This window comes from Cupressus sempervirens, chromosome 5 (genome assembly GCF_028749045.1).
Source record: "Cupressus sempervirens isolate cs-2001-9-10 chromosome 5, ASM2874904v1, whole genome shotgun sequence".
NCBI lineage: Eukaryota > Viridiplantae > Streptophyta > Pinopsida > Cupressales > Cupressaceae > Cupressus > Cupressus sempervirens.
The window spans coordinates 91,252,437-91,265,244 of NC_143122.1; the positions used below are offsets into that span (position 1 = coordinate 91,252,437).

The 12,808-nt window shown below is 37.7% G+C and overlaps 1 protein-coding gene across 1 annotated transcript; it reads right to left on the reverse strand.

Moving 5' to 3' along the window:
- Positions 1 to 460: 460 nt before the first annotated feature.
- Positions 461 to 7,481, reverse strand: LOC149554698 (metal-nicotianamine transporter YSL3-like). The gene is made up of 7 exons (XM_089828751.1): positions 7,078 to 7,481; positions 6,370 to 6,542; positions 6,178 to 6,275; positions 5,850 to 5,984; positions 5,459 to 5,648; positions 2,970 to 3,087; positions 461 to 1,577 (listed from the first exon to the last, which is right to left on the reverse strand). The coding sequence occupies exons 1-7, from the start codon at positions 7,466 to 7,468 to the stop codon at positions 601 to 603; spliced, it is 2,082 nt and encodes a 693-aa protein (XP_089684877.1). The 5' UTR covers positions 7,469 to 7,481; the 3' UTR covers positions 461 to 600.
- Positions 7,482 to 12,808: the final 5,327 nt, after the last annotated feature.

Here is a 12,808-nt window from a genome sequence, read left to right on the forward strand (position 1 = left end):
TAAAAATTGATTACAAATAAATAAATAAATACATGACTATTAATCTTCTTAAAATTCTTAACCTTTACAACTTCTCTCAAAAACACTAACTCTACCAGGGTACATTTGCACTGACGGCAGGCAGAGTATAGGCTAGGCACAGCGGCAAGGGTAAACAAAATAGTTTACCCTTTAGCCGTTGCCTAAATGTCTCCCCTATTTAATCTTTTTGTACATACTATTGCATTTAATGTTCGCCAACTCGATCTCACTCCTATTTAATCTTTTGTACATACTATTGCATTTAATGTTGTTGAGATGTTGCTGTCTATTGGCAGAATTTGTACTCTAGCTCTTGCCTGTTAGTGCAGTCTTCCTTTCTGCTAATTGTTTATTCATTTCATTTAGTTTTGTATCAGTAATATAATAATGATGATGATAGCAACAATTTACAATTTACATTCCTACATTACAGATGGGCTGGTTTCAGAAGTGGGGAAACTTTCGTTGCTTATAATGGAGATATGCTAATTGTAATAGAAATTACATAATTCAAAGCTGAACGTATACCATTGAGGTCATTCTAATCCACCATAAAGAAAAGTATCTATTCTCTCCTCTCTATGATCCATGAAGAAAAGTATCTACCCTTTGGTTGACACCATTCGACAGAAACTTCATGCAAATCGGGGGCGACACTTTGGCGAGAGCCAAGATGGCAGACGGAACAATCCAAATGCCCTCCCCACAGATCAACCCAGACGCCACAGCGGGAACAAAGATCTCCGCTTTCTTGAAGTTGAGTTTGTGCCATGCAAAAACAATGGCGGTCCCAAGGCACATATCGATGGCGAAATAAGGACCCACGTAGAACGGAATCGCCATGGCCATGGGAAGAGGAATATACTGAGCAATCCTCTCAGGAACCACGTCTCTGATAGCATTCACGAGAAGAGCAAAGGAAAAAGCACCGTAACAGATAAAGACGCAGTTTTTGGGAAGGGCTGAAAATCCTTCCACCCCTAAGACGGCCATGTTTCTGTAGATGATAGCAAAGGGGGCTTTGTACTGCGTTGCGGGGTTTCCCACATCGAAGGCCTTGAAGAAGAGCCAGAATGTAAGCGGCCCTATTATGCAGCCCATTGCGTTCCCGACCAATTGGCTCACGAACATCGATCTGGGCGAAGAGAGAGTTAAATGTCCGGTCTTGAAATCGTGCATCAGATCTGCTGCCGTCTGTACGAGGGACTTGACCGTTCCGCAGAGGGCGAGGCTGACGAGGACTCCGCCGTGGTCTTCCCCTGCCCAGGCGGCGAAGACGAAGAGAGCCACTTTGCCGTAGTTGTAAGCGAGGTTTTGGTCGGTGAGGCCGGCGCCGTAGGCGTTGCAGAAGGCGAGGACGGGGGCGAACATGTAGGAGACCATAACGTAGTACCATTTCATGTGGTTGAACATCTTCGGGAGCACGGCGACTGATACGGCCGCCAGGGCTACGTATCCCGATGCGGCTATCCAGAGTGGTATTGTGTCGTTCACGAATACTTCGTTTTGCCTCTGCTCCTCCTTGCTGCTTGGAGCGCCTTCTATCTCTAGGTCGCCTGCAATGTTGTTTGGGCAATTCAATTGGTGTTAGCTAGTGTGGATCATGATTAGAATTAGGTAGCAACTATATGATCTTTGGATGGATCGTGATAAGAAGCAGCTAAATGATTTTAGTCTAAGAAGTAATTATCTTCAATGCTAAAAAAGTTCTATAATAAAAAATAGATAAATTTTAGGTCCTCGTGTGTGATTAGAAACAATTAAGTAATATTAGCATAGATCATTAAAACTTGGTGTAAAGTATTCTAATTAAGTTCAATTCAGAGAGGCCCCAATTTCAATAAGAAGTAGTATCAAGTCATACAATAATTTTGAATTAATTTACGACCAGTGATTTTCATCGGCTAAAAGTAAATCAGAACCTAGGACTACTAGGAACCTTGTTGTATCATCTTGATGATGTTTCTAGTTTTTTCACTCTGTGATCCATAATCAGGATGACACTGCAAGGGAGCTCAAGAAGAAAAGTGCATCTTGAGCACTCTTGCTATGTCATCTTGATGATGGATCAGAAGAAAAGTGCCTCTTGAGCTCTCTTGTTGTGTCATCCTGATGATGGATCACAGAGTGTAATCCAAAACGTTGATTAAAAAATTTGACACAATTGAAAACCAGAAACATTGAAATAAATGAAAGTATTTCTAAACTGACACATGGCAATATTTAAATCAGGTCCCTCTTTCACCAGAACAAGTCCCTCTTTCACTGGCTAGATAAAAATCATCTAAGTCGCCTTGCATTTCCTTTTCTTGATATTACTGTACTACAACTCTTCCTACCCAATGTTAAAGTAGGAGGTCATTTATCCATCAATTGCTTCCTGAACTTGACCACTTCAACCAATGTTTTGTTTATCTATCTTTGATTTCTTTGACATTACCAAAAATTCTAATTATCTCTTAGTTTTTCTCATCAGAGGGAATGAAAGTTTTTAGCTTTTTGAACATGATGCGAAATATTGATTCTAAACAAGTTATACAATCAAATCTAAGAACTGAACAATATTAATTTTGATAAATAGAAGATATTTTTCACAAGTCAAATTGTGATATTGCATTCAGTAGTATAGTTTTTGAGTCAAACTTATTGACTCATGTTTTATGAGTAGCGATTGGAATCCATCTCTTATTAGAATAAATGAAATATTTAACACTCATTAAATCTAGGTGATGCTAAAAACGATAAACAATAGAATTTAACTCTATAAATAAATCAATGATTAGAACATGATGTTGGACATTGATTCTAGACAAGTTAGAAAGTCAAATCTAAAAGCCACTAATAGTTTCCAATCTTTAAAGTATAAGAAGCGAAAATCTGATAAACGAAATTAAACTGCCTTTGGGTTTCAAACTCAATGAAAAATATATACACTATAGAATTCTCACCATTCCTAGCCCTCATCATCTTCTTCCAGTCAATGTAGAAGTTGCTTCCGGTGATCCACAATATCTTCACAAAATTGTAGAGACCGTCTCCCAAAATTATGGCAACGCACACGAACACCTAGTGGAAAACAACAAGAAAATATCAAAACTCGGGACCCATGATAATCTCGAAAGAAGACTTAGATGATAGTCTGTGTCCAATTATTGCAATAATGAATGTAAGGGGCTGTTGATTCACAAGATGAAACTCAGAGGCCATATGGGCCTATGCTGCAAAGCTGGGTGCACATAGGTGTAGTGTAGGCGAGGCATGGGCCGAGTCAAGGTGCAAATGGGACTATGTCATGCGCTGGGCAGACATGGTTGTGGTGTAGGATCTTGTCTTAGACATGATCTGAGGTGTATGCTTTGGGACTATGTTGCGAGTTGTTCTCTCCAACATAGTTGTGGTTTAGGCACAGTGTTCGATCCAGGCCGAGGTGTGATCTTGGGGATGTGCTCTTAGATATTCCCTCTAGCATAGTTGTGGTGTAGGCGAGGCGTGGAGCCGAGCTGAGGTGTATCCACAAAGGGTACGTGCCGGTGTGCATGATGGGTAGCTTGGAGAGCTGACCTCCCTCAAGAGGGATGAAGAAGAGTAGTCCTTCCCTCTAGTCTCCGGATGAGATAGAGGTGACGCATAGTCATTAGAAGTGAAGAAGAGTAGCTCCACTGTATCATAACGTGGTGAGGTTTGGTGAGATGAAAAGGGTCCCTAACTTAGTGAAGTGGTGTAGCTGAGCCAATGTTGATGGCCTACTGTGGAGGTTGTCCGGAGTCTGAAAGCTAGGGAAACGGAGTACCTAGTCTTGTGGTAGGAGGCAAAGTGGTTTGTCTGAGTAGGAGCATTGGGGCTTATGGTTAGCTGTGTGCTTGTTGTTGAGCCAAATATCTCAGTAGTGCAGTATCGGTTGGGTGTGGCACTGGGTGCACATCCAAGGTGCTTGATTGAGTGGGTTTGCATTGAGATTGGATCTTAATGGCCAAGGTGGTCCAGTATGGCGAGTTGGACATAGTGTTTTGAGTTAGGTTCATGGTGAGCCGAGTCATGAGGCAGATCCGTATCAAGTATCGAAAGAGGTAGTCATTGGGCATGATTCAAGGAGCTAAGTCATGATGGGTGGCTAGGAACAGTGGTTTATAGTGCATGAGTGAAAGGGGGTGACATAGATGAGTGAAGTGGTTCATAGGTGAAGCTACAGAGTGGTAATCGAGTTGGCTTTGGAAGTTCAGCGTCCAATAGGGTTGGAGGATCATGGAGCTAGAGTGTGGAACTCAAGTAGGTTGTGCAATGCCAAGGGGATCCGTGGATTGGGTGAGTGATTGCGTGGATGCATGAAGGGGTTGGTTTGAGTGCACTGGGTGTATGAGGACAAGAGGTTCACCAACGAGACATGTAAACATAGACCTAGGGTCGAGGTAGTCAGGGCTTTGTGTGTGGATCCAGAGTTTGGCTAAGGTAGTCAACAGTTCTGTGGGGAACAAGTGTTGGGCTTCAAGGGTTCAATGGGGAGTTGGGGAGACCAACAAGAGGTGGAATGTCATGGAGACATAGTCATGTTAGGATAGCATGAGGAGTTGGACCAGAGGACTCTAGGAAGTTCAAAGAGGTGTCGTGGGGGTGTCGAGTATATCTTGGAGATATGCATATGAGCTAGAAGGTTCAGAGAGGTGTTGTAGAGATGTCGAGTGTACTTTGGCACGTATGCGTATTGAGCCAGGAAGTTCAGGGAGGTGCCAAGGTGGTGTTGAGTATGCTTTGGAAGTATGCGCATGAGCTAGGGAGTACTCATGGCGTCTAAGTCAGCCAGTGTGGATGCAGTGTTCAACAAGGGAGTCATAGTGGTTCTCGATGCACAGGGTGCAGTGTTGGACTTGGGGAGTTAGTAGAGTTGAACAAGGGGAGCTGTGGTAGTTCAATGCATTCCAAGAGTGGTGTAGTTGATCAAGTAGGATTAGGAGGTGGTCAAAAGACTTGTGGGAGTTGAGATCACATATGGCCGATGTCGGAGTAAGGTGATCTTATGGGGGACACTAAGGCAAAGATATCATAAGGGCTGAGTAGGGGTTCAACGTGGAGGTTGAACAGGGGTAGAGCTAGTAGCTTGAGGATGCATGTGTGGAGCACCTAAGGAAGAGAACCAGAGTAAGGGTGGTTCATCATGCACTCCTATTTCATAGGAGTGTATGTTTAAGCAGTTAGGTGTGTGGGCACTTGATGAAGTTAAGGGGAGGCGTAGTCTGGGTGAACGAAAATGGTCGCACCCTTACGGTGGATCAGAAGTAGGGACCGCCAGTGCCATGTGGTGTTGGAAATTCTCAAGGAGAAGGCTTAATCTGAGCATAAGCATAAAATCCAGCCCCATGACAATGAATACATTCATGATCATTAGTCTAATCATGGGCACTTGAAAGATTTGAGAGTCGGAGAGAGAAAGTGTGTTAATTACCTTGTAGCCATTAAGTCCCTTTATGCTACTTTCAGGGAGGTTTTGGGAATACCAATCTCCTTCCTTTTTGGTGATCAGAGGCCACATAATGCCCCACGACAGAATCCCTCCTAACAACATCGACACGTTCACCAGATGAGGGCAAATCATCCCTGCCCCAACATATGTCAGGCTGAAGTCGAAGTAAAACCTGCCCATTAATAAACAAATGTCAAGATTGTCTTTTTTATTTTAACTGTATGAAATCTTTCATCATAGACATTTTAGATCATATTAACGATTCATTTGAGAAAAGCAATAGTTAGAGATAAGAAAGAAAAATCTGGCTGAAGTTAAAACATCTAGATTGTTAATATCTAAAGAAAAGTATTGTCAAGACGCGATAAATCACCTCTGTTGCTGAGCTCTCAAACCAAGGATAGGAAAGTTTTGGAATCCGCAACCATCTCCACTGGTAAAAAACCATTTGAAGAATCCCCAAAGAAAACTAGCACTGAAATATCTCCCAAAGCATCTAACTTGCTTCCTGCAATGACCAACAAATTTAGCAGTTTGGAATTGGTACGCAGTTTACAACAAACAAAACTATAGCTGATCAATAAATGCAACTATTTTATTTCTTTTTATAAGAGATCCGTTCCTGCAAACTATCATGAGTTAATGAATTTGACTCGGTATATAGAAAAGCTAATTTCTTCTACTTATCAATGGACCCATACCTTGCCAATTTATTTTTCTGACTTGTGTGAAAGCCGTTGATGAGCACAGCTGTTGCTGTACCGCTTGGATAAGTTAACTTATAATCAACGATCAGCACCTGTGAACACACTCATCCACATCAATTACTTTACATTCAATTCAGCACTGCAATTTGTCAAAATCCATGAGTGGGCATCAGCATGACATGTTACCTTTCGGAGGGGCACCAACACTAGAATGCCAACGAAAGTAACCAATAATAGAAATCCACTCATCCACATAATTCCTGGCTCTTTCACAGTGTCCGGCGTATTACCAGCGGTGTTTCTTCCTGCTTGTTCATATATCTTTCCACTCATTCCCAACAAATACGACCCAAATCCTCCTGAGCAGGATGATGGATAAATCAAGAATCAAATATCAGATCAAGAATCATAAACAATAACAGATTTTGAAAGGAATCAAACATGGGCATATAATTATAGATAATACCAGATTTCTATAATTTTTAGGGATGTAAGTAGTTGTTTCTAAATTCGATTGTGATTTCAGATGAGCATCTATGATCCATCACTAGAATGATAAATTCAAGCTTAGGAACAAGGATACCACTTTTTTTTTTTTTTTGGTTCATTTAATCTTTGTAAGCCTACAAATTATCATATTTTTGTTTCTTGTTTTCTGTGGTTGCAAGTGAATAAAGATTTGTGAGTACAGTTTTCTGAATCATCACAAGCCTTAGGTCCCACATATCTCTCATAAAAATTAACAAATATTTAGTACTCATTGCATCTTAACGACACTCACAAAATAAAGTAAAAGAACTTTCCAAAAGATCACTGGTATCAATAAAAAAATCTCCAACACAATCAAATTTTAAAACCAGTACATGAAATTTTATATTTTATCCTACAACATACCACCATAGGCAATGGAATAGCAAGCCACAACACAAGTCTGAATGACTGTATTCTCTTGTCTGGTGAAAGGGGTTGTTAACCAGCCGGCCTTGTCCAGAAGTTTAGTCCAAGTCTTCATGAGCACGAATCCCAAGAGACCAGCAGAAACATTCATCGATGGGGCAAGACCAGTAGTGAGATTCAGATTCATCACTATAACACTGAAAAGAGTTCCAATCATTAACCCTGCAACTAACCCACGGTAAGTTAACTGCTCCTTCCATGAAGGCACCTTTTCTTCCATATTCAAATCTCCAATACTCTGCCCATCATTTTCACTCCACTCTGCTGAGTATTCTCCATTCATTGCAAGCTTGGGTTTCTCCAATTCAAAAGAAGTATGTTCACCCATTTCAAAACAGCTTGTGATATTACTCTTCAATAAGCTTCTTATAATGGTTTCTCACGAGTGATTATTAATGCAGAGAAGCCCATGTTGATGATATTGTACAAGAGTGGTAGCAAGTATGTACGATTTCTATTATTGCAGATGATGCATGCATTGACGAGAACAAGTCGAGACAAAATGCACATTGAGAAGTTGTGGTGAAGCGCCATAAATCTTATCCCTGGGTTGGCCCACTCACAATAATAATGGAAATAGAAAACGATAAGAGTTTCTCAATGCAAGTCCTCAAAATACGCTTCCGACTGCCTTCACAGTTCTATGTCGGGACTGCAACTTTATCAGAAGCTAGTGCCTAGTGATGTACACCAGTAAACAACTTGCAGGTAGCATGTGTTTGTCTGTTTCACTACTTTGAATTCGCCTCTAGGTCAAGATTCATTTGGTTTTTCTTCTCTTGTATATTCTATGGTTATTTGGAGACCTATCTCCCAAATTTTGAGACGCTTCTATGAAAGAGATCACATTGTCAGCACTTAAGACATTTCTAGATTCTCTATATGTACATATATGGTTCTTTTGGCTTTCGTCCATGCAATGATATAGTGATTTGATCCACTACACTGTAGATCTCTTGAGAGGGGCGCAAATAATGGTATGCCATTGTAATGCTCTAAAGAAAACTTATCTTTACGATTTATTGTTCTTGTGTGAGTTATTTGTTAATATAAAAATTATATGTGAAGTTACAGTTACTGAATTTACTACGTTGTAGATCTTTTGAGAGAGATGTAAACAACTGTATGACACTATAATGATCTAAAGAGAACTTGTCTTAAGCACTATTTACTATTCTTGTGTGATTGATTTTCCATTCCAAAAGTTGTTATTGGATCTAATACAATGTGATCTTTTGAGAGGGACTTATAAAATTGTATGACATTATAATGGTCTAAATTGAGAATTTGCCTTTACTATTTACTATTCTTGTGCGATTGATTTGTCAATACAAAAATCTGTGCAAAGTTACAGTGATTGGATCTACTACAATGTAGATCTTTTGAGAGGGATGGCATTAGAATGGTCTAAGAGAAATTGCACTTACTATTTACGGTTCTTATGTAACTAATTTGACAATAGAAAAATATCTACAAAGTTATAGTGCTTAGATTTACTCCAATGTAGATCTTTTGAGAGAGATGACACTATAATGGTCTATAGAGGAATTTCCTTTAATATTTATTTTTCTTGTATGGCTGATTTGTCAATACAAAACTCTATTCAAAGTTATAGTGATTGGATCTTCTATGGACATATGTGCTTTGTCGAAGATGTTAAAGAATACATTGAAGAATATGTCAGTGGTGTGTTTCCTAAGGAAGTTAGAAAATGGATCTCTTTTGACAAGGAAATTTATGGCATCATAAAAATATTTTTAAAAATTTGCTCTAAAATTGATGCTCTTGCCAAAGTTTGTTATTCGCATAGATTGCACAAGCTTCTTGACATTCAAGGAAAAGGATCATGGAAGAAAATATGGTAGAGGAAAATATGTTCGATGGCAAGAATATTTAAACCAATATAATTATGAGGCTCAACATATTCTAGGAAAACATAATGTTGTTGTTGATTATCCGAGTAGACATAACCTTGGTGTTTTCATGCAGAATCCTCATAATCCTCCACCTTATCCAAGATTCCATTGATCCAAATAATTTTATGTTTATTTCAAAATTCTCCATGAAATTGCACAGAGAATTTGTCTAATGAGTGGAATCAACACTAAATTCCTTCACTATGTAAACTATTCTCCAGACACACTTATGAATATGGGATGTATAACACAACCAATATTTAAAAATGATTGCTATGGAGAATTCAAAATCCATCAAGTCAAAACAGATCATCATTATCTCTTAATTCTTGATCCTATCAGGAAACCTTTCTTCACATAGATAATTACACGCACTATCCCATTTACAAAGCAATTATTAGTTTTCTTTAGATATGTAGGTCCTAATAAAGTTAATCCTAATCATAAACTTGACATTGAAGTTTCTGTATGAGCCATCACAAACACGAGGCTAAAGTGGGAATCTTACTTTTCACCACACCTGACATATGATGACAATACCAAGATTGGAATATTCAACATCGCTTTAATCTTCTCGCTTGATGGAGACCACTCACATGGGAAGATGTTTTTGATCATGGAGAACTAACACCTACTATCCCATCACTAGTATCTAGGTCATTGTCAACAAGCACGAGGAGTCATTATAATTATAGTCCTTAAGGGGAATCTTTGTGCAAGGTCATCACTGTCATTATTTATAAAGTAGACATATTGCCTTAACTAGTATCCCTAGTTTCAAGTCACTTTTTACCTACTAGTTTGCTATAAATAAGCTCATGCAAAAGCATATTGGGCATCAGGTTTTCATTTGAGTCTATAGTGTTAAGTCGAGTCTAGAGCTTTATCAAACTATGTATGCTCTCTACATAAGTGTTTTGAGCGATCTTCCCTATAGATAAAAAATAGAGTGATATCGGTTGTAAGTCTTTTAAGAATTGTAAGGTTTATTTGATAGTAGTAAGAAGTTGTAACCATTTGGCCAAAAACCTCCACCACTAGTTTTCTTCCTATAACTCCATAGTTAGTTTTCTTCTTGTAAGTGTAAGTGGTATTAGAACCTAGGTTGTTCTTGAGTACGAAGATCTATCCATCTCTAGTAACAAGATTGAGATAAGTGCTAAGTGTGAAGAGAATTTCTCTGTAGGGTTACACTTTAGCATTGGGATTGAGATTCATATTCTTATGTTATTGTCTTGTCTTTAACTACCATTTGCAGTTGATTGTTGCCTATAAGTATCTCTTGTAAAACCCTTGTAAGTATCTTTGTATATCATATATCTCACTTGTAAAAGAAGATGGTTAAGTTCCAACAATTTTCTACCTAGGAGGGAGTTGAAATAATTAATGAAGCTAGTATGGAAGGACTATATGAATTACCTAATGTCCAGTCTACTATAGAGGATCTGATTGTTAATGAAGATATACTTGATATCCAAAAAAATGAAAGGACTCTGGATCACCAAGTAAGTACTTATGTACCTCCTCAATTGAAGTCTAATCCATTAAAGAATTTCTTGTCAAAATCCAATTTTAAGAATTTTATAATCCCTAGGATGAAGGTAGTAGAGCTTACACTGGAATATGACCCTAGTCAAACATTTCAAACCAAAATATTGTCTATCTTTCCTCCTAAAGAAATAGAATACATTAGAAGTCGGAAGGATATAAATTTTGTTCATTTTGGTGTCATCCAATTAACTATCGGTTCATTAATTATAGAAAATATCAAACCTGTGTGTTATTTAGCCCTTTGTGATAGAAGACAAGTAGATTACAATCATGCTTTTCAATTATCCAATCTTTTGAGAATGTCAAAAAACTCTATGGGCTTTACATACTATTCAAACCTTACCATTGTTGCTAGAGATAAATCCAGTGCTAAGGTTAATTATGTGTCCTTGAATTGCTAGGGTGTCTTCAATTCACTTTATGGTATGAAAATGTTTGGACCTTTTAAATATGCCTTAGTGCAAATTTAGGTCATGTATAGCTTGAAAAATACCAACAATCCTGCCATACTTGATAATTTTCCCTGTGCTAGAACACTAAATGGAGAAGTATAGTTACCGAAAGGTCATGTCAATATTGTTGATATACCTATAGGATGGAGATTTAACTAGATGCAACATGAAGCTCCTAAATTCTTAGAGACTTCTAAGATAGTTTACCATGTGTCTCTTAATCATATCAACATTTTGCCTTGATGTCTTTCTTCCAAAACTCATAATCCCTTTATAGAAGAATACCAAGATGCTCGCTCTTCTTTAAGCTCTTTTGGTAGTACCAAAAGCTAAAGAAAGGTGCATCTTGTCATCAAAATGGAAGAATAATCTCCTATTAATATAGCCCCTAGTATACCAGAACTAGTCCAAGCCAAATCCACAAGAAAGGGAAAAAGGAAGTGTATTGTTCCTCCTTTCTTCCATATGGTTAGTCCACTCCCTCGAGCAAAAACATTTGCCTAGTTTACAGAACAAGAGAATACATAGTATTAGAATAGTAGATGGCCACCATTAAAAGTAGAATTTCAAATAGAACATGGTAATGTGTATATGTTTCAGTATCCATTTCAACCTAAGACGAGTGAAGAAAGAGAACCCTCTAATGAGTTTTTAAAAAAAACTATATTGGAAGATTCAATGAACATTTGTATCAAAATATAGATGAATTTTGTACAGATATTCTTTCTCTTTAGATAAATTATATATCCATTCACACAAATGTATAGAAATTAGGAAATATAGTTTTAGAAAATCATGATGGAATTACTGAGGTGAGGGATTCTCTCATTAAAATTAAGTTACAGTTAGAGCTAATACTAAACAATTTGCATAAAAATGGAGATGATATATATAAAGTCATTAGTCATGTGGATCATACAAATCAGAATTGTAATTCTCTAACTTAGACATTTGACTCTTTAGATCACTCCTTACAAGAGGTATCCACCTCTTTAGACTGGCTTGCAAATCAAGAAAAAAAACTAGAGAAAAAAACCTTGGTTATTCCCACATTGCTCTAGGCACTCAAGAAGAAAGAAAAAGGACATAATGATGAGAACTTGTTCTCACATCTAGCCTTGTTACTTAGACATTGATCATGATCATGATCCTAAGCATAAAATGGAAGATGGATAAATACGTTTCTTATTATAGGAGCATTATCTAGAACCTCTTATGAAGATACATGTAAATTTGTTGCAAATTGTTTATGGGGAATAACAAGAGCCATTGGAATGGAAAAAGAGAATCAGAAAAGGAAGCCAATGTTTACCAAAATTATTAGAATCAGACTACGGTAGACCCAATAATCAGTCAAACTATACAACAACAAGTCCAATTGGTTCCAATAAAATATCTATCGAATAAGCTAGTCAATGATTTTTTTCTTGAACTTGTAAATAGACAAGAACAAGCACTCAAGAATATACTTCAAATGAAATATTGTGATTTAAAAGATTTTTCTACATATTCTCGGGACTTTAGAAAGATTAAAACCAAAGAAAAATAAATTGACATGGAAAAAAATAAGTATCTTGAAGGATTGCCATATAATTTTGTTGATAGGGTTATGTCATACTTAGATCTAAGAAATTTGACACTAGAAGAGTGTCTCATTTATAATCTTATTCAATTTTCCAAGGATCAAGTTTTAAAGTTCATTGATGATGGCAAGTACCAATAGAAATTTGCAAAACATGAAGCACAATG